The sequence below is a fragment of the Giraffa tippelskirchi genome, chromosome 4, assembly GCF_054371585.1.
Source record: "Giraffa tippelskirchi isolate mGirTip1 chromosome 4, T2T-mGirTip1v1.2.pri, whole genome shotgun sequence".
In the NCBI taxonomy this organism is placed as follows: domain Eukaryota; kingdom Metazoa; phylum Chordata; class Mammalia; order Artiodactyla; family Giraffidae; genus Giraffa; species Giraffa tippelskirchi.
The window spans coordinates 27,735,450-27,758,590 of record NC_137278.1 but is presented as its reverse complement, the minus strand read 5'-3'; the positions used below and the strand labels follow the sequence as shown (position 1 = coordinate 27,758,590).

Sequence of the window (23,141 nt, the reverse complement as noted above, 5' to 3'; positions counted from 1 at the left end):
CACTTTATTACTTTTATGTGGAATCTAAAAATTAACACAAATGAATGTGATGACAAAACAGACTCACAGATACAGAGAACTAGTGGTTACCAATGTTGGGGGGGGGCAGAAGATAGGGGTTGGGGATTAAGAGGTACAAATTACAATGTATGAAAGTATGCAAATATAGCCATTTTTCTGTAATAACTTTAAATATAATCTATCAAAATACTGAACCACTATGTTGCACACCTGAAACTTAATACTGTAAATTAACTACAATAAAAATTGTTTTGAAAACAAATTTGAAAAAGAAAATGAACTACAGCTATACATGAAATGGATGAATCTTAACATCTAAAAAACTGCAAAAGCAAATTACAGATACAAAAACAGACCATGATTTCCACACATAACCATTAAAAGAAAAGAAAGCAACATTACTTCTTTATTGTTGGCAATATTAGGTGGTAAAACTTTTTAAAACATAAAAGTAAGAAGGGAAATACACAACAGCCAAGAAAACAGTTCAGTTGCAGAAGGCATAAATATCAAAAAAGGAGAGGGAAAGAACTTCTGAAGTTTTGGCAATGTTCTATTCTTAAATGTGTAGTGGTTACATCAGTGTTCAATCAGAAGTAATCCCTCCAACTGCATAATTCTGTTTGGTGCAGTTTTGCTTATGCTACACTTTAAAATAACAAAGGTTTAAAAATCAATTATATGCCAATAACTAATGATGACATGCAAAGAATGCTCTTGGTTCAGGATGGTGTGTTCCCTTTCCTGGGTCTTAAAAAAAAAAAAAAAACTTGAGGTTTGATATTTCATTTAGTTTTGAAATCCTTGCAACAAATATCAGAACTATTCATTACATTTCTTTCTTCAACAGTTTCAAAGGACAGCTTACTTAATTCATAAGCTATACATATGCATCATACATGTAATTTAAGCAGTTTAACTAAGATTTCACTTGTCATAAAATTTATTTTTTTAAAGTGTAAAACTCAGTGAGTTTCGGTATATTCAGAGTTGTGCAACTGCTATCACCAATGAACTTCACAACATTTTTCATCACCCCAAAGAGAAACCCCATACCCATCAGCTACCTCCCCTCAGGCCTTGGGAATCAAAACAAAAGTAGTGTGTTTGTAGTGAGTCAGCGTTACTTGGCTGTACTATGCTTTCTGTAATTTCCTTCCCTGTACTCCTGCCTAAGTTCCCTAGCAAACTATACCACACCGTTTAAGAATCAGGCTCACACATTATACCTCTGTAAGTTTTTAACTGGTTCCTCAATCCTAGGCAGTTAGATAAACCATCCTCTGTAGGTGTAAAACACCTCTTGTATATCTTTACTGCATACTACATATCAATCTTTAGAATAAATGTTTATAAATTCATTTTCACCACTATAATAGACATATCTTTAAGAAGTAGAATTTGACTTATTTTTCTATCTCCTATATCTAATACAGTAACTTTCAAAACTTTTGATGAATGAAGGCACCATAAGAAGAATATAATGAGTTTAAAAAGGATGATGATTTAGTAATGAGAAGATATTCAAAGATCATTATGTTCAAGGACATAAAGACAGAAATAAATACACTGTGCTACACAAAAGCATTATGACAAAAGTAGCTTTAGTCAGCAACTGATCACTTTATGATTACTAAAAAATTATGACAAAACTAAGGAAATATATTACAACTATTACTTAGGGTTCACACGAAGATGTTAATGCATCATATCCAAAGGGGAATGACTATTAGAATCTTAAATATATCTAGGTTATATTATGATATCCATACCAAGAAAAATTATTCTAAAAGTCAAATAGAGATAAAAATATAATGCTGGAGACTTCTGAAAATGGATGAGAATTATATTCAGAGTAGAAACCAAAAAAATGTTTTAAAAGAGAGCTTCAATTTTTAAAAAGCCAGCATTCCCCTTAAAAGTGAAAAGGATGAAAGATATTTTTAAAAGTCTGTTTTCTGAGAAGACAAATCTATTTTTAAACATATGAAACTATAATGTGTTCGAGTAAGAACTATCTTTGCAAATAAAATTAAATGAATTAAATTTTTCATCAAAATATGCATATGGCATGATTTTGTTAAAACATAAACACACACATATACTGTTTAGGAAGTATCACATTTTACAGTGAAAAAATTTAACTCACAACATTCAATACACAAAACAAAAATAATTTTCCTTGGGTGTACACAAATAATATTCATTAATAACAAGAAAGTTTTATCATTTAAAATATTAGAGCTCAATATTCTTATTAAAATCAGAAAAAGTTATGAAGTTAATACATACACAACTTAGCACTATTTATCTTAAAAAAAAGGAAACCTTATTTTAATCATATCTTCAGTTACTTTCTGTATTGAGAAGTAAAAATGAAAGTCGCTCAGTCATGTCCAACTCTTTGCAACCGCATGGACTATATAGTCCATGGAATTCTCGAGGCCAGAATATTGGAGTGGGTAGCCGTTCCCTTCTCTGGGGGATCTTCTCAACCCAGGGATCGAACCCAGGTCTCCCACATTGAAGGTGGATTCTTTACCAGCTGAGCCACAAAGGAAGCCCAAGAATACTGGAGTGGGTAGCCTATCCCTTCTCCAGTGGATCTTCCCAACCCAGGAATTGAACTGGGGTCTCCTGCATTGCAGGTAGATTCTTTACCAACTAAGCTATCAGGGACTTCTGTCCAAATAGAAAAGGAATCAATTAGGAATTAACTAAAATGCAGACTTGAAAAAATATTTTCTACAGGATTAATTAATTTAAATGCTGTGAATAAGTCTGTTCATTTCTGATCATTTCCAAACATAAAATACTAGACAGTTAAGACATAAATGAAGTTAAAAGAATTCTAAAAATCTAAAGGAGTATGCAGCCTTTGTGATTAAATTAGTACCCCAAAATTCATTATTATTACTTTATCTTACTTTAGCATTCAAATTCTTTAAAACTAATCAAATCATTAAAAAAAAACAAAAACCTCACACAAGAACAAAAGCAACCCAGAGATACAACAGTCATAGAATTTATGTAGAGTGAATTATTTTTCCAATAGAAGCACTCTTCTAAACTGTAGTAAATAATCTTTAAGATCTAGTGAGGTTTGAGGGCAAGTAACACAAAATTTTTTTTCAATGATCCAGCGGATATTGGCAATTTGATCTCTGGTTCCTCTGACTTTTCTATAACCAGCTTGAACATCTGAAAGTTCATGGTTCACGTATTGCTGAAGCCTGGCTTGGAGAATTTTGAGCATTACTTTACTAGCGTGTGAGATGAGTGCAACTGTGCGGTACTTTGAGCATTCTTCGGCATTGCCTTTCTTTGGGATTGGAATGAAAACTGACCTTTTCCAGTCCTGTGGCTACTGCTGAGTTTTCCAAATTTGCTGGCATATCGAGTACAGCACTTTCACAGCATCATCTTTTAGGATTTGAAATAGCTCAACTGGAATTCCATCACCTCCACTAGCGTTGTTTGTAGTGATGCTTTCTAAGGCCCACTTGACTTCACATTCCAGGATGTCTGGCTCTAGGTGAGTGATCACACCATCGTGATTATCTGGGTCGTGAAGATCTTTTTTGTACAGTTCTTCTGTGTATTCTTGACACCTCTTCTTATTATCTTCTGCTTCTGTTAGGTCCATACCATTTCTGTCCTTTATCGAGCCCATCTTTGCATGAAATGTTCCCTTGGTATCTCTAATTTTCTTGAAGACATCTCTAGTCTTTCCCAATCTGCTGTTTTCCTCTATTTCTTTGCATTGATCGCTGAGGAAGGCTTTCTTATCTCTCCTTCCTATTCTTTGGAACTCTGCATTCAGATGGGAATATCTTTCCTTTTCTCCTTTGCTTTTCACTTCTCTTCTTTTCCCAGCTATTTCTGCTTTATTGACTAGCCAAAGCCTTTGACTGTGTGGATCACAATAAACTGTGGGAAATTCTGAAAGAGATGGGAATACCAGACAATCTGATCTGTATCTTGAGAAACCTGTATGCAGGTCAGGAGCAACAGTTAGAACTGGACATGGAACAACAGACTGGTTCCAAATAGGAAAAGGAGTACATCAACGCTGTATATTGTCACCCTGCTTATTTAACTTATATGCAGAGTACATCATGAGAAACGCTGGGCTGGAAGAAACACAAGCTGGAATCAAGATTGCTGGGAGAAATATCAATAACCTCAGATATGCAGAGGACACAACCTTTATGGCAGAAAGTGAAGAAGAACTAAAGAGCCTCCTGATGAAAGTGAAAGAGGAGAGTGAAAAAGTTGGCTTAAAGCTCAACGTTCAGAAAACTAAGATCATGGCATCTGGTCCCATCACTTCATGGGAAATAGATGGGGAAACAGTGGAAACAGTGGCTGACTTTATTTTGGGGGGCTCCAAAATCACTGCTGATGGTGATTGCAGCCATGAAATTTAAAAGACGCTTACTCCTTGGAAGGAAGGTTATGGCCAACCTAGATAGCATATTTAAAAGCAGAGACATTACTTTGCCAACAAAGGTCCGTCTAGTCAAGGCTATGGTTTTTCCAGTGGTCATGTATGGATGTGAGAGTTGGACGGTGAAAAAAGCTGAGCGCCGAAGAATTGATGCTTTTGAACTGTGGTGTTGGAGAAGACTCTTGAGGGTCCCTTGGACTGTAAGGAGATCCAACCAGTCCATCCTAAAGGAGATCAGTCCTGTGTGTTCATTGGAAGGACTGATGTTGAAGCTGAAACTCCAATACTTTGGGCACCTCATGCAAAGAGTTGACTCATTGGAAAAGACTCTAATGCTGGGAAGGATTGGGGGCAGGAGGAGAAGAGGACGACAGAGGATGAGATGGTTGGATGGCATCACTGACTTGATGGACATGGGTTTGGGTAAACTCTGGGAGTTGGTGATGGACAGGAAGGCCTGGCGTGCTGCGATTCATAGGGTCGCAAAGAGTCGGACACGACTGAGCGACTGAACTGAACACAAAATTATTCAAAAAAATTAGGTAAGAATGAGTAAATGTTAAAACTCTTTCTAAAATAATCACAACTAGATATTAACTCATAATGTAAAAGTATATACATAATGTCTGCCTGCCTTGAATAAACTAACTTTCAGGATACCAAATTTAAATGCCAATATATTCATAAATTGTATTTCTGGAAATTATTTCCTAGGCTCAAAAAATAATATCAACACATATTCAACACTCAATATATATATACAAAGGACAAAGTTTATTGTCCTTAGCCAGTTTTGAAAATTTAAGTTTTTCACAAAATTCTTTGTATCCCTAGATCTCTAGTTTTTCAAAACTATTCGATTTACACTGACTCTTAAGCACACTTGTATAATTTTAGGTTCTATCTTTGCACCAAAACGCTGAATTTGCCTAATAAATATTTGAACTGAACATAGTCATACATCCGTGTCCAACTCTGCAATCCCATGGACTGTAGCACGCCAGGCTCCTCTGTCCATGGAACTCTCCAGGCAAGAGAAATGGAGTGGGTTGCCATTTCCTTCTCCAGGGATCTTCCCGACCCAAGGATCAAACCCAGGTCTCCTGCACTGCAGGCGGATTCGTTACCAACTGAGCAACAATATTTACTTCCAAAATAAATTCCAATTCACAGGTAAATGCTCTGACAATATCTATACTTCTACCACTAGAGAAGGATGTTCTTTAATGTCACAAATACCCACACATCACAAATATCCACAAGCAATAAACCCAAACCCAAATTAAAAATAGATATAATGATAAAATAAAAGGAAGAAAAACACCATAGTAAGAGCTAAAAAGATGGAACGATAGGATTAACTCTGACCTTCTGATAAATGTCAGTCCTATAAGCACCTCTACTTCCCAGGGGATACAGTTACACAGTGTTAACTCTGCATATAACCCAGGATTGCATTTAGGACCCTACAAAGTAGCAACTGAAACACAGACATCAGTCAGCGAAGACAGCTGAAAAATATTGAAATGATATTATCTAATGACTGTAAAAGCATGTGTAAAAATTATTTCTCGAATAAAATTTTTTCAAGATACTTTAGAGGTGAACCACATTTCCTAAGTAACACTTTTTACAGCAAATAACAATTCTTGGTGTCAAAAAATTTCTCTAACATTCTAGTTAATGTCTCCTGAGAAAATAATCTGAACAATCTAGATTATTTTAACAGTTTTAATATATTAGAAATTGTTCTACCCTTACAACTTTTAAAATATATCTGGAACATCTAAATATAGCAATTACTGTGTATCCTATGTATCATCTGTTGCCAGATTGATGCATAAACCATCTGAACTTTCTTCTCCCTCTCCTGAAAAAGCAAACAAAAAATGAACATGATGAATACAATTTTCAGAGCATTATGGGTTCTATTAATAGTTACTCAAGATTTGACATAAATATAATTTCTACATAATTCCTAAAAGTCCCAATATAAAATGTAAAGATATGAAATACAGCATAAAAAAATTATGCATACATCAAAATGTAAATAACCATATATAAACATAAAATAGCTTTCTTAAACAATTATAATCACTGTGAAACACGTACAGCCTATTCCAATGCTTATTTAAAACAATAATTATCTCTTAATCATAAGTCCTACCTTCAAAATAGAAATTTAACCATTAATCTATTAAAAACTACCATTAATCTCACACTGTTAGGTATGATGTGTGCACATGCATACATTGTTCTAAACATTTCTTACAGAGTAGCATCAGAATTTTTTCAAAGTTATCATTTCCCAAATATTTTCAAAGTAAGTATAGTACCTTTATTATAATGATTACTGGCTAACAATAAGCATTTACTATGAACCAGGTAATAGTGAAGCTGAGGAAGCTGAAGTTGAATGGTTCTATGAAGACCTACAAGACTTTTTAGAACTAACACCCAAAAAAAGACATCCTTTTCATTATAGGGGACTGGAATGCAAAACTAAGAAGTCAAACATCTGGAGTAAGAAGCAAATTTGGCCTTGGAATACAGAATGAAGCAGGGCAAAGGCTAATAGAGTTCTGCCAAGAGAATGCACTGGTCATAGCAAACACCCTCTTCCAATAACACAAGAAAAGACTCTACACATGGACATCACCAGATGGCCAACACCGAAATCAGACTGATTATATTCTTTGCAGCCAAAGATGGAGAAGCTCTACACAATCAGCAAAAATAAGCCCGGGAGCTGACTGTGGCTCGGATCATAAACTCCTTATTGCCAAATTCAGACCTAAATCGAAGAAAAATGGGGAAAACCACTAGATCATTCAGGTATGACCTAAATCAAATCCCCTACGATTATACAGTGGAACTGAGAAATAGAATTAAGGGACTAGATCTGATAGACAGAGTGCCTGATGAACTATGGACAGAGGTTCGTGACACTGTACAGGAGAAAGGGAGCAAGACCATCCCCATGGAAAAGAAATGCAAAAAACAAAATGGCTGTCTGAGGAGCCTTACAAACAGCTGTGAAAAGAAGAGAAGCAAAAAGCAAAGGAGAAAAGGAAAGATATACCCATTTGAATGCAGAATAGCAAGGAGAGAAAAGAAAGCATTCCTCAGCAATCAGTGCAAAGAAAGAGGAAAACAACAGAATGGGAAAGACTAGAGATCTCTTCAAGAAAATCAGAGATACCAAGGGAACATTTCATGCAAAGATGGGCTTGATAAAGGACAGAAATGGTATGGACCTAACAGAAGCAGAAGATATTAAGAAGAGGTGGCAAGAACACACAGAAGAACTATACAAAAAAGATCTTCATGACCCAGATAATCATGACGGTGTGATCACTCACTCACCTAGAGCCAGACATCCTGGAATGTGAAGTCAAGTGGGCCTTAGGAAGCATCACTATTAACAAAACTAGTGGAGGGGATGGAATTCCAGTTGAGCTATTTCAAATCCTAAAAGATGATGCTGTGAAAGTGCTGCACTCAATATGTCAGCAAATTTGGAAAACTCAGCAGTAGCCACAGGACTGGAAAAGGTGTTTTCATTCCAATCCCAAAGAAAGGCAATGCCAAAGAATACTCAAACTACCACACAGTTGCACTCATCTCACACGCTAGTAAAGTAATGCTCAAAATTCTCCAAGCCAGGCTTCAGCAATACGTGAACCACGAACTTCCAGATGTTAAGCTGGTTTTAGAAAAGCTAGAGGAACCAGAGATCAAACTGCCAACATCCACTGGATCATCAAAAAAGCAAGAGAGTTCCAGAAAAACATCTATCTCTGCTTTATTGACTATGCGAAAGCCTTTGACTGTGTGGATCACAAGAAACTGTGGGAAATTTTGAAAGAGATGGGAATACCAGACCACGTGACCTGCCTCTTGAGAAATCTCTATGCAGGTCAGGAAGCAACTGTTAGAACTGGACATGGGACAACAGACTGGTTCCAAATAGGAAAAGGACTACGTCAAGCCTGTATATTGTCACCCCGTTTATTTAACTTATATGCAGAGTACATCATGAGAAACAATGGGCTGGATGAAGCACAAACTGGAATCAAGATTGTTGGGAGAAATATCAATAACCTCAGATATGCAGATGACACCACCCTTATGGCAGAAAGTGAAGAAGAACTAAAGAGCCTCTTGATGAAAGTTAGAGACTGAAAAAGTTGGCTTAAAGCTCAACATTCAGAAAACTAAGATCATGGCATCTGGGCCCATCACTTCATGGCAAATAGATAGGGAAACAATGGAAATAGTGGCTGACTTTATTTTGGGGGCTCCAAAATCACTGCAAATGGTGACTGCAGCCATGAAATTAAAAGACGCTTACTCCTTGGAAGGAAAGTTATGACCAACCTAGACAGCATATTAAAAAGCAGAGGACATTACTTTGCCAACAAAGGTCTGTCTAGTCAAGGCTATGGTTTTTCCAGTAGTCATGCATCGATGTGAGAGTTGGACTATAAAGAAAGCTGAGCACTGAAGAATTGATGCTTTTGAACTATGGTATTGGAGAAGACTCTTGAGAGTCCCTTGGACTGCAAGGAGATCCAACCAGTCCATCCTAAAGGAGATCAGCCCTGAGTGTTCACTGGAAGGACTGATGTTGAAGCTGAAACTCCTGTACTTTGGCCACCTGATGCGAAGAGCTGAGTTATCTGAAAAGACCCTGATGCTGGGAAAGACTGAGGGCAGGAGGAGAAGGGGACGACAGAGGATGAGATAGTTGGATGGCATCACCGACTCAATGGACATGAGTTTGGGTCAACTCCGGGAGTTGGTGATGGACAGGGAGGCCTGGCGTGCTGCGGTCCATGGACATGACTGAGTGACTGAACTGAACTGAGGTACTAGTGAAAACACTTTGTGTTTTATTTAATCCTCCACCAGACAATGGAGTAATTATGATGATCTCCAATTTACAGATGAAGAAGCTGAGGAAAATATCAGTTAAAAAGCTTATATACATTTTCAATTAATAAAGGATGGAAAAGGAATTCAAACTCAGGGAATTTGGCCTCAATGCCCATATTTTTCACTACCATGCTAGATTTGATACAAGTGATTTATTAATATATATGTATCACTTGTTAGTGTTGTATTTTCAAAATTCCACCTGACATTTTGCATGCCTGTCAGCCACTTCCCTTTGGATGTCCAGATACAATCTCAAATTTAAAATGTCAGACAATACTCTTCTCTAAAACTGGGTTGCCATTCCAGATTTCTTTCAAAGATGTCTTCCACGTAAATAAACAAACTGTACAAGACATAATCATTGGCGAATAGCTGAAAGCATTTCCTATAAGATCAGAAGCAAGAAATGAATGTTCACTCTTGACACTTTTATTCAACACTATTTTAGAAATCCTAGCCATGGCAATCAGAGAAGAAAAAGATATTCAATTGGAAAAGAAGAAGCAAAACTGTCACTGCTTGCAGATGACATGATACAATACATAGAAAATCCTAAAATGGTACCAGAAAGCTATTAGAGTTCATCAATGAATTCAGTAAAGCTGCAGGATACAAAATTAATATACAGAAATCTGTTGTATTTCTATACACTAACAACAGAAGATTAGAAACAAAGAAGCAATCCCATTTACCATCGCATCAAAAAGAATAAATTATCTAGGAATAAACCTACCTAAGAAAACAAAAGACATGTACTCTGAAAACTACAAGATGCTGATGAAAGAAATCGAAGATTACATAAACAGATGGAAACACACACTATGTTCTTAGACTGGAAGAATCAGTATTTTCAAAATGACTATACAACCAAAGCAATCTACAGATTCAATGCAATCCCTATCAAATAACCAATGGCATTTTTCACAGAATTAAAACAAGAAAACCTTACAATCTGTATGGACACACAAAAGACATCTAATAACCAAAGCAATTTTAAGAGAAATTGAGCTGAAGGAACCAGATGCCCTGACTTAAGGCTACACTACAAAGCTACAGTCATCAAAACAATAGGTACTGGCACAAAACCAAAATCATCACTGTAACAAATATCACTGTTTTTCTTAGAGTAAAACATAGGCAGAACACTCTCTGACAGAAATCACAGCATTATCTTCTTCACGCCATTTCCTAGAGAAATGGAAATAAAAACAAAAAAACTAATGGGACCTATTTAAACTCTAAAGCTTTTGCACCACAAATGAAACCACACACATCAAGAGGTCCTCAACATCACTGATTATTAGAGAAATGCAAACCAAAATTACCATGAGATATCACCTCACACTTGTTATAATGGCCATCACCAAAAAAAAAAAAACAACCTACAAACAGTAAATGCTAGAGAGGGTACCGAGAAAAGAGAACCCTCCTACACTGTTGGTAAGAATGCAAATTGATACAGTTACAGATGAATGGATAAACATGCAGTAATATATACAATGGGCTATTACTCAGCCATTAAAAAGAATGAAATAATGCTATTTACAGCAACATGAATGAAGTTTATCATAAGTAAGTGAAGTAAGTCAGAGAAAGACAAGTATCGTAAGATAAAGCTTACATGCAGGACCTCAGGTGGCGCTAGTGGTAAAGAATCTTCCTGCCAAAGCAGGAGACACCAGAGATGCGGGTTCGAGCCCTGGGTCTGGAAGATCCCCTGGAGAAGGAAATGGCAACCCACTGCAGTATTCTTTTCTAGAAAATTCAACAGGCAGAGGAGTCTGGTGGGTTACAGTCCATGATGGCGTGGCGGGGGGGGGGCGGGGGGCGGCGATGGTATCACAAAGAGTCAGACAAGTTTGAGCACTTTTCACTTCTGAATCTCCTGTACAGCATATAGAACTCTACTCAATATTCTGTAATAACCTAAATGAGAAAAGAATCTGGCTCAACAGTAAAGAATCTGCCTACAATGTAGGAGCCACAGGAGATGTGGATTCAATCCCAGGATCAGGAGATTCCCCTGGAGGAGGGAATGGCAACCCACTCCAGTATTCCTGCCTGGAGAATCCCATGGACAGAAGAGCCTGGTGGGCTACATTCTATAGGGTCACAAAGAATTGGACACGACTGAAGCAATTTAGCATGCACGCACGCACAGTTTACATGAAGATTCTTTTTGAAATAATTGTTATGGGACTTTCAGAGAAAAACAAGCAAGTAACCAACCAACCAACCACAGCAATAAAACAAAAACAAAAGAACTCTGTAAAAACATCTGGAGAAGGACTAGTAATCTTTATTTTGGAGAATATAGTCCATAAATAAAAACAATTGCCTTGAATATTTAAATATTCATATGTTATAGTGGGCTAAATCTATGACTAAGTTATGACACCTGTCTAAATATAAGAGGCAGCAACTTCTATAAGCTAATGGCGGAAAGCAAAGAGGAACTAAAGAGCCTCTTAATGAAGAGGAGAGTGAAAAGGCTGGCTTAAAACTCAACATTCAAAAAACTAAGAGCATGGCATCCGGTCCCATCACTTCATAGCAAATAGATGGGGAAAAAGTGGAAAAAGTAAGATTTCATTTTCTTGGGTTCCAAAATCACTTCAGACGGTGACTATAGCCATGAAATTAAAAGATGTTTGCTCCTTGAAAAGAAAAGCTTTGACAAACCTAGATAGTGTATTAAAAAGCAGAGACATCACTTTGCCAACAAAGGTCCGTATTGTCAAAGATATGGTTTTTCTAGTACTCACGTATGGATGTGAGAGTTGGACTATAAAGAAGGCTGAGTGCTGAAGAACTGATGCTTTCGAACTGTGGTGCTGGAGAAGACTCTTGAGCATCCCCTGGACTGCAAGATCACACCAGTCAATCCTAAAGGAAAGCAACCCTGAATATTCATTGGAAGAACTAATGCTAAAGCTGATGCTCCAATATTTTGGCCACCTGATGCAAAGAGCTGACTCACTGGAAAAGACCTTGATGCTGAGAAAGACTGAGGGAAGGAGGAGAAGGGGCTGACAAAGGATGAGATGGTTGGATGGTATCACCAACTCAATGAACATGAGTTTGAGCAAATCCAGGAGATGATGAAGAACAGGGAAGCCTGGAGTGCTGCAGTTCATAGGATCGTAAAGAGTCGAACACAACTTAGCAACTGAAAAACAACAAACTTCTATAACTAAAACAATACCTGAGCAAGATGAAATAAATGCATTATATGCTTCTAGGCCATTTCTAATACAATGTCCATTACCTTAAATTAAGTTTAGCAGAGGATTACTATGACTTATTAGGTATAGTCTGGACTCCAAATACAGAAACAATTCTAAACATTTCCCCACATAAAAATACAAAATTACCATTTTCTCCCACAATATAATTCAAAAACCTATCCATAGTAATTTCTAGAATAGTGATTCTGTACCTTGGCTATACTTCAGAATCATTTGGGGAGCTTTAAAATCCTAATGGCAAGGCCACAGTTTGACCAATTAAAATAACCTACAATCTGTAAAACTGACACACAGGCATCAGAATTTTAAAAAAAGAAAACATCCTTTCTTAACGCCAGTGGCAAAGCCTAGCTTGAAAAGCATAGCTGTTAGAGTCCCTCTGCTAACATTTTTAATAGTCAAGAAAGTTTCTCAAGTATTGATTATCTTCAAATAAGAACTACTAAAACTATTTTGCTCTAGACTCAGACAAACTACAGCCAATAATAGCAGCAAACAGCAGTGGTTACTATTGCCCCTGGACAAGTAATACAGGTGGAAGGAACCCAGATGGCGCTCAAGGCAATGAAATCAGTTTATGTTATTTTCTTATTCTGTTTTGTTTTAAAACTATGGTGATATTATTTATCACCCTATTCTTCGTCCATAAAACCATATATTTTTGTCTCACTGAAGTTATGATCTTTCCTTAAAAGGGACTTCAAATTTTTTAGAAGTATAATTTAATGTTTGATTCTCTAACTCCTTTCATCAACTGTTACTTTCAACACTTTAGGTTTTTGACTCACTGTGTGCTAAGAATGCAGGAGGTGGGATAGACACGGTGACCAAACGTGGGATCTAATTTGATGAGCAAAACAAAGAAGGCGAAAACGTGCATAGGTAAAGGAACAATAAAAGATGTGTAAGTGCCAAAATGAATGGACTGATGGTCAGGAGTTTTATAGAAAAACTCTTTCTAAAATAACCTATTTTTTAAAGTATAAATAATGGACAAAAGTAGACTCTGTAGTTGGAGAAATCTGAATTTAAAATTTCAGTTCCTTACTTACCAGCTCTATGTCAATGGGCAATTTACTTAATTTCCCTGAGCCTTAGTGTAAAATATTCATAATAACTTAGGGGGAGAAGGACACTTCTCATTCCTGATCTTCCTCCATGTGGAAGTATTCATGATTGAGGCACACTCCTAGATTAACAATCCACTGGTCTCATTCCGCCCTTCCTCATACATGAGAAGTAGAGGCAATCTGTTTCATTTAAAGTGAGAAACATCTTTGTTTTATTAGTCTCTTCCTCCTCCCTCTCTCCCTTTATAGATATGGCTACTGCAAGCTATAAATCTTACATGGGTAAGCCCCCATGGAGAAACTCTCCTCTGTGCCTACGTGGGTTAAGCCTAGATTATAGATTCAATATTGGTAAACCCATAGACCCATGTATGTAAGTCACATTCATCAAATATTGTTTTGTTTTTAATAAACGTAATATGTTGCTCAATTGTCTTTCTGCTTATCTCTGTAAGGTGGTTTTGAATTCAGGCAAGGAAGTAGGATACTAGTTATTAGTTTACATTTTAATAGAGTTGTGGAAAGCTTTAAATAAGCTAATACATATAAAACTCCACCTAGTACCTGGGAACATAATAAGCATTCTACCATTACTGCTGCTGCTGCTGCTGCTAAGTCGCTTCAGTCGTGTCCGACTCTGTGCAACCCCATAGACGGCAGCCCACCAGGTTCCCCCGTCCCTGGGATTCTCCAGGTAAGAACACTGGAGTGGGATGCCATTTCCTTCTCCAATGCATGAAAGTGAAAAGTGAAAGTGAAGTCGCTCAGTGTGTCCAACTCTTTGCGACCCCACGGACTGCAGCGGCTCCTCCGTCCATGGGATTCTCCAGGCAAGAGTACTGGAGTGGGTTGCCATTGCCTTCTCCCATGATATAAGAGTTATTCTATTAAAGCATTTATCAATTCACTATAAAAACATCTAATATGAATTCAAATGAAATATTCTTTCTAAAATATATCAATTAAAAACAAGATACCTCCATTCCTTGAAATAATGTTAACCTGTTATACTAGTTATAACATGGACTAATATACAAGTTGGAGCATTCATTAAGCATAGAACATTCTTTATAACCTATAAATCCTCACTAATTCATATATAAAATGAAATATAACATGCATAAGCAAAAAAGATAATACTCTACATAGAGAATATTAAAATTTTAACTCCAGCACAGACTATTACAAATTTAATGTTTATAAACAGCTTGACGTCTAAAAGTTTTCAGATGAATATGCTAGAGTCAATTTATTCTACAAGTTTAATTACATTGTCAATATGCTAAAAATCACACTCAAAAAACCTCAATATATATTTAATCTGATAAGAATCACAGTATAATAGACAATTGATTCTTCAAAATGCACCCAGGAAGCTCTTTAATAGCAGCAAGATCAATCTGAGATCTATGGACCTTCAGGAGTTTTGTGAAACCCCTGAAGTTTGCAAAATGTCATGCACATGTTCATGCATATGTGGTTCAGATCCTCTACTTTCATTACATTAACAAAGCATTAATAAAAGGTAAAAATAGCAAAGCATCATTTTATAATTCAAGTGATCTCTTCTAGTTATCCACTTATTCAAATTTTTAGTAAAATCTTGCAGGGTATTTTCAACTTGAATAATTTGAGTAAATAACAAACCTTTAAATAATCAAAAACAGAATCTACAAAATCTACAAAAAATAATTATTTCTTTAAAAATGGCCACTTACCTTTCAAATGTTTTGATACCATTACTTCATTAACATGCAGTGCTTTTCCTGTTGTTCTTAAGTCCACTGTATCATTTTCCTGCAATCCTTCACTAAGCTTTGCAAAAATGTTTTCAATGCAATCGGTGTTATTTTTCAAACCATTAGGTAGTTTCCAAAATGAAGCTGTTGCACATGTATCAAATGTAATGGTACTTCGGGGATTATGTTTTCCAGTATCAACCCTCTTCCTCCTCAGTACTGAGTTTCCAGACTGTAATCTTCTACTAATACGGCTTTTCCTTAAGAGGTGCTTATAGGTATCTTTTCTCTTTATAGTTTTCTGATTTTTTAGCACTTGCTTCTCAGTGCATGTACAATTTATATTTTCTATTTTGTAATAATTTTGATCTAACAATTGGCAAATAGGCTTACTCTCTGACTTATATTGGACTTTAATAGATCCAGTCGTAGTAACTGCATCGAGATGAACTGAATCTTTAGAATAAATTGCAAGACCAGAGGCAACTAACATGTCTGCCAAACTGTTTTTCTCATGAATGATGTCTACTTTCAGTTTTGTTTCAAAACTATATTCCCTAAACTGAAAAACCAGGCCCGGTTTACTCAGGAAATCTTGAAAAAATCTTTTGGCTTCTTCATTCCAATGTCTCCCTTCAGCAGGTAAGATACCATGTAAGATGCAAGGATAACTTAGCCTTGGCAAATTCAGAAGTTCTTCAGGAACAACTTTAAGATTTTTTATATCTGAATAAGGTATGTAAACAGAAAATCCATAGTCAATCAATATAAGAAGTAAATTCTGATCAGAGACTTCGGAAATTTCTACTCTATTCCACTGATCTTCCAATTCATATTTGAACAAACAACTAGAACCAGGAATTATATGCTCTTGAGGCACTGTTTGTAAGTCTTCTGGTAGATCAGAAAGCAACATAAAGAGAGATTTCATTGTGTCAAAGAAATCTACTAACTGAACACAGAAGTCTGATGGATCAGAAACAGCAGTGGCAATACCAGAATATTGCCTACCATTTTGAAGCTGTGTCCAAGTAAACGATCTTATGGTACATGGTGATACAGGAGTCTTAGATTCAACACTACAAATTCCTGAAGATCTAAATTTGTTTTCTTCAACATGAACTGTATTTAAATTTAAATATTCCAAAAGTAACAGACCATCTATCAAAATGTCTACTTTCCAAGCAGAGTCTAAATATTTCAGGAAAAGGATGTTTATTTCCAAATGAGCAAACAAACCCACAATGGACTCAAATGACATCTTCCTAAAATTTTCAAACCAAATCCATTTACAAGGCACAGCTTGTCTTGGAATATTTCTGATTTCATTACTAAGCACCTTAGTATTACATAAAGGCACTATTTCATACCTACCACAATCTACTAAAAAAACAAGCACTTTGTCATCAACATACTTATCTACTTTTGATCGATACCACTCAAAAGTGTTTTTAGATTGTGCCAAGCATTCCAAGCCTTTCTCAATATTTTCCACTGATAAAAAAGCAGGGTTTTTTACTTCTTTAGTAATTAATACTGTTAAATCTGATAAAATCTTTTTATTTTTAGATAACTTCACATAAAACGTTCCACTTTTTGAAACATGAAGGATTTCAGCCTTTTCAAGTTGTCCAGGTTTTAACTCTTCAAAAGGAATACTAACCAGTTGTTGGCAGGATGGCTGAAGGATCACCGAACCTTCATATCCATTTGATCCTCCTTCCTTCATTTCACTATCAATGGGGCCCACCTTTTGAGAGACAACCTGAGGCACTTGTAATACTGATCTCTGTAGTTTCGAGCACGCTGTCCATTTCACTAGTTCATTAATGACACATTTTTCATCACAAATTACATTTACTTCCCATTTCTGTTCATGCCTTTTCAAAAACTCGCAAGAAACTGTTTTGTTACTTACTCTTGAAGCAAAATAATCCACAGTTTCTCTGTCCCACATTTCATTAGGTTCATTCCACTTGACTCCACTAAGGAAAGAATGAACTCCTAGCTGAGGAATGGTTAAGAATTCCTTCTTGATTTCATAAATTTTAGATGTGCTTACTACTTCAGTGTTACCATAGTCAATAAATTCTACTTCATAAAAATTTCTTGGCAAAATTTTCTTAATAACTGCTCTGTAAATGGCATTGTCACCAGAGTATTCTGCAAGTACAAGATCTCCCACCATAGGTTTAACTGATTTTCTCTCTCTCACTATACTGGCTCTTCTTGCATTTAGAGCAGCCGCTAGTCTGATGATTACATTTTCATTCTCAGCAAGCTGAATATGGAAATTCGCTGGATTACTTATATTAGAAACATATCCTCTAACTTTGGCATTCAAGTAAATCTTGGGTTGAGGAAGGTCTTTAATTTGTGGTCTGGCATGACTATGTATGTTTTTTGAGGCTGCTTGATTTAATTCTCTGATAAAAGACTGTGCTACAACCCTTATTGATTTTTGGCCCAAATCATGTTCATGAAGAATATGTGCAAGTCCAGGAACAATTTTTACACCTTTATTGTTAAGTTCATCTTGCAAAGACTTCTTCACCTTGTTTTTTGACACAGGTTCCACTTTACAACAAACTGATGGTTTCAAAAGCCTGGCATATATACTTCTGGGATTCATTAACTGATCTGTTTTGCTTTCAGAATATGTTATTAGACTAGTTTTACTTATGTTATGGTGATAGTTGTTTTCTATTTTGTCTTTCAAGGAAATAGCCTCTTTTTTATTCTCATTTGTTTTATGATCCTTTTTCACACATTGTGCTTGGTCACAATGTTTTTTTCCATAAGCATGAAGCAACATTTTAATTTTCTGATTTATATGTTGATATCCATCATATAAGTCCACACCAAACTGGCCATCTGGTTCCCTGGACAGTATTTTTGCCCTTAATGGTTTTCCAAAGAATTTACCTGCAAACCAGTTATTGATTTCTGCTGGAATATCTACATCACTAAGATCTGACAAAAAACATTTAATAGCTTGCATAGGTGTAAACAGCAACTCTGGAAATTCATCTGAAACAGCCCTCAACATACTTTCTTCTACTAATTGCTTATTTCCAAAGTCCACAAAATACACCAGGAAGTCAGATAATGAATCTGTCGGCATCGATAAAGCTCTGTAAGAGAGACCATCCTCTACATACTTAGATATACATAATCTCATTTTACTAAACTTATATTTGGGGCAATCACTGAGGTAACTAATTTCCCTGATTTTTGTTTCTATCATCTCTAGGTCTTTATTATTTCTACTAAGTTGGCAATAAAACTTTTGAGGACTATATATGTGAGATATATATATTTCTTCCTCACTTCCAATTTTTATATTGAAGGAAGAATAACAGTAACTGTAAAGACTAACTGAAGATGGAAGTGGCTTTGATACTGTACAATATTGTGCAGAGCCATGACGAATAAGAAATTCTTCTGCACTAGTAAATGGAGACTGTAAATCCACTAAATTACTTAAACAGTTTGGATATATAAGAACTATGGCGCAGATGACACAAGTCAATAACCCTCTAGATGAAGAAATAAAATTCTCAAAGTCTCTGCATGCTTCTCTTGACCAACTGAATACTTTACAACTGATGGGTTCAATTAAATGGTTAAGACTACATCTGAAGGCCTGGGCTTCTAAAGAAAGAAAATGTGGCTTAATAGCACAAAGATCTCTAATTAAAACTCTTTCCTGGTAACCATAATCAACCAGTACTACATCAAATTCTTTTTTTGATATTTGAGTCAAAATAGCAGCTCTATACCACTTCCCATCTTTAGAGGATTTAGCAACACAAGCAATCTGCCCAACCTGATAAGGATCAGAATGAACACTATAATAATGCTGAAGTTGTTCCATTAGTAATTTTAAGTCTTCTAACTTACATTGAAGCTGGCATAAGAAGTCACCTGGGCCACAAGAATAAGAACACTTAACTTCAAGGATTGTTCCTGGTTTAAACACATATTCTTTATAACGCCATGGTGACTCAGGTCCCACAGACAAGGTGAAAGGGTTTTTAAAATCAGAGAAATTAACAGGTGGGGACTTTAACAAAGACAAGTTACTTTCTTTTAGCTTATTTGAATGATACCTTTTAGATTGAGGTCCTTCAAGAAGGGCAGATATGACTTTCTTAACATTAACTTTGTTTTTAGATTTTAAATTTAACACTGAATATTCATTTACAAATTCTGGACAACATTCTGGTTCTACTTCCCAATATTCTGCATATCCAGCTTGTAACATAAGAGAGACAACATCACTATTTTCTGAGGCTTCAATACTCTGAATATTTACAGTATACTTATCAAAATTTTTTGCCATAACCTGAAGCAAAACTGCTTTGTTCAGGACAATTTTTTTAAAATAATCAACAGCAGCCTTCACCCATAAATCTTCAACAGGAAATATATGTGCAAGTGAACAGCACATGGCTAAAGCAGGCAACTGACAGAACTCTGGAAGCAAAATTTTTACATCAAAAAATGGTATGGAATCAGTATTTCCATAATCTAAAAAATAAACATTAACTTTATAACTATTAATTTCAGTGATGACAGCTCTATAAAAATGTCTATCCTTGCTATATCTAGCACAACAAAATAATCCAGGTTCTGGATTTCTTAGAATCAGTTCATCATTTTCACATAAATCATAGTATTTGTTTATATTTTTCATTATATCTTGAAATTCATTCTGATGTTCATTAGTACGTACCCAGAAATTTGATGGGTTTAATACATATGCTACAAAAGCCATGTAGGCAGCTTCTGTCTTCATTTCTACAGTTTTAACAGGAAAATCTATTTTTAAAGTATCTTTTTTACTTAGAGAGTCTATCGACTGCTCAGTGTTTGCAATAAAACTCTCAACTGCAAAGCTGTTTACCTCAGAAGCACTAGTCGCCCTCAGCCGATTATAAATTTTTGAATCAGACACTGGACAAAGCACTTGTGTGCCTACAGTCTTCAGCAGACACTTAGAACTAATTGTAGACTCTTGAGTTTGTAAGGTTACATAATACAAATGCTCATCCTTATTGAATCGATCAAGGTGTGCATATACTACCTGTCCTAATAAGGCTTGTTTAAATATACTCAGTTGAAATTTTCTTGTACCTCTGTCTGGACTATGTAAACATGTTAGAGAACATGGAAATGAAAATAATGGCACTAAGATAAAATCTTGTTTAAGTTTCTTTACATGAACTGAAGGTATAGTCTCACTACTGCCATAATCCATAAACCAAATTCTCATTTGATTATTGGGCAAAAGCTGCTGAAGAATTCCTCTATGCCACTGTCCATTTCTCCTTCTGGCAACACAAAGTAGTCCAAAATTATCACAGGTGGGACTACTTCCTTGGCTGATAATATCATAATGCAAAGTCATACATGTCGTCAAGTTTTCTAACTCTGGAATCCATTTAATTAATTGGCAATAAAATTTACTTGGGCTCAAGGCAGATGATACTTTTACACTTTCAGTACTGCCCACTGACAAAGATGGTTGCAAATTATCCAGAACATGCTGAATATCAAGTAAAGTATCATTATTACTTAATGATGATTCAGGTCTTTCATGGTGTAATGAATCTGGCATTTGTTTGGGGAATTCTTTTACCATTTCCACAATAAGACGAAATGAATCTCCATCAATGAGTCTCCCTAATTGTAATTCAAGAACCTGGGATATAATGTTTGGCACTTCAAGAAGAATCATCTGAAGAGGCAAAACAGCTTGTACACAACCTTTCACTTGTAGTCCTACTAATGACGTGAAATAATTCAAAGCCTTGGGAGACCATTTTTCCCCAGCTGGTAGTATGTTGGCCAAAATGCCAGATGTTACCCGTGGTGGTAGCTCAAATAAGTTGGCACAGGCTGAAGCAACCTGCGTACTGTCAACTCTCAGTTCCTCTCCGTGATCTATGAGGAGCACAGTATAGAGTTCATTTTTCTTTTCCACAACTCTTCCTCTCTGCCATTCTCCTGATACTCTTTCTTCTACCAAACAAAAGTCTCCAATGCCTACATTATTGTTTCCTTTTTGAATATGCTGTATTTCCCTCTGCAATATGTGGTAGTCAAACTCACATTCAATATTATTTCTGCCTTGAAATTTCACCAGAATGTCCTTGGGAAGACATTCTATATGTGATATTGTCAGATCCACATTTAAAAGGGCTGGTAACCAAGATGTAGAATCCATTTTCTAAAAAGCAAATAATAAGAACCTATTAGCTTCTGGACAGACAGTTGTCAAAATTAAATGAAATTAGTCTTATATGTATGTAAACATAAATCTAATTAGCCTTATATATATGTAAACATATATTAAATATCAAAATAATTCCATGTCTGTATTTATCAAACTGAACATGTTGGTAAAAATTATATATATTGGACAAGATGAAGAAATAAATAAAATCCATCTGACCATTCATTGCCTTCCACACTTTCAAAAAATTCTACTGAAATAACCAAGAGAACATTTAAAAACAGGGAGAATGAATATAATCACTGGAAAACAGAAAAAAAGGCAGTATTTTTCAAGAGACTAACAAATTTCTACTAGATATTGGACTGATAATGTGCAATGGAAGAAAGCCAAACAAAGCCTACTGGAGAACTACACTCCTTCATGCAGACTTTTTCCAGTACCCATAATTCAAAGGGGTAAATGCTAGAAGTAAAGGTGGATGGTTACCCAACAGGGGACACACTGTTTATAATCCCTACTCTGTGTCAATTAGCAGTATGTGGACCCTATCAGCATCATTATACAACTCCAGGTTCCTCCTCTGAGGGCAACAAGTTGAGACAATAGGTTGGGACACCAGTAAGGAAAGCCAGGCATGGAAAGATCCTGAGACAGGTTAAGTACATCCAGGCTTGTCACTAGCATGTCTGTGTGTCAAATTGCTCAGTCATGTCTGACTCTTTGCAACCCTATGGACTGTAGCCCGCCAGGCTCCTCTATCCATAGGGGTTCTCTAGGCAAGAATACTGAAGTGGGCCCCCACACCCTCCTTCAGAGTATCTTGACAACCCAGGGATTGAACCTGCATCTGTTTCCTGCATTGGCAGGCGGGTTCTTTACCACTAGAGCCACCTGGGAAGGCTCTGTCACTGGTATGGGTACCCACAGAATTTTTTGATATTTAATATCAAATTATTAAAATCTAATTATTTTGATATTTAATATATGTTTACATACATATAAGGAGGGGGGGAGAGGAAAATAAATCTTTAGCACAGAGGCAAAGCTCTCTACTATAAATAACTATGGCTCCAGCTAAGTTTCTCTGGATTGTTAGAATTCTAAAAACTGTAAGTCAAATATTCAAGAAGTATAAAATAGCCCCCAAACTCAGGTAAGAACCAACATCTATTGTGGTAGGATACAGCCTAACTCCAGCTTGACTCTAATGGTTGACAATTTTTTTTCTATGAGAATGAGAAAGAGAGAGAGAGAAAAAAACACTGGAGCTAAAAAAAATGAGGGAACCACTCAAAAGAAACCAAGGAAACCCTCACCTCAGGAATAAACATTGTATTGAAGGAAACAGCAAAACATTGCTTTTCAACAGTTTGAGTCCTGTTTTTAAAAAGTCCAAAAGAGGATAATGCATTTTTATATGACTAAGTA

At 36.0% G+C, this 23,141-nt stretch overlaps 2 protein-coding genes across 6 annotated transcripts in view; both read right to left on the bottom strand.

Annotated features, from left to right (window-relative positions):
* LOC145546554 (uncharacterized) overlaps window positions 1-23,141 on the bottom strand; it is a 590,051-nt gene that overhangs the window by 559,480 nt on the left and 7,430 nt on the right. The gene's annotated exons all lie outside the window — the stretch shown is intronic.
* Window positions 1-23,141, bottom strand: part of TDRD15 (tudor domain containing 15) — a 43,641-nt gene that overhangs the window by 13,070 nt on the left and 7,430 nt on the right. For 2 of the 5 annotated variants that reach the window (XM_081593656.1, XM_081593658.1), the window contains exons 3-4: window positions 15,449-21,704; window positions 6,275-6,341 (exon numbers count right to left, since the gene is read on the bottom strand). In XM_081593656.1, coding sequence (XP_081449782.1) covers window positions 6,283-6,341; window positions 15,449-21,701 — 6,312 coding nt within the window. In that variant the 5' untranslated portion in view covers window positions 21,702-21,704 and the 3' untranslated portion in view covers window positions 6,275-6,282. Of the gene's footprint in view, window positions 1-6,232; window positions 6,342-15,448; window positions 21,705-23,141 lie in introns of all 5 variants that reach the window. The other 3 variants (XM_081593659.1, XM_081593655.1, XR_014082999.1) reach the window with 2 other exon arrangements.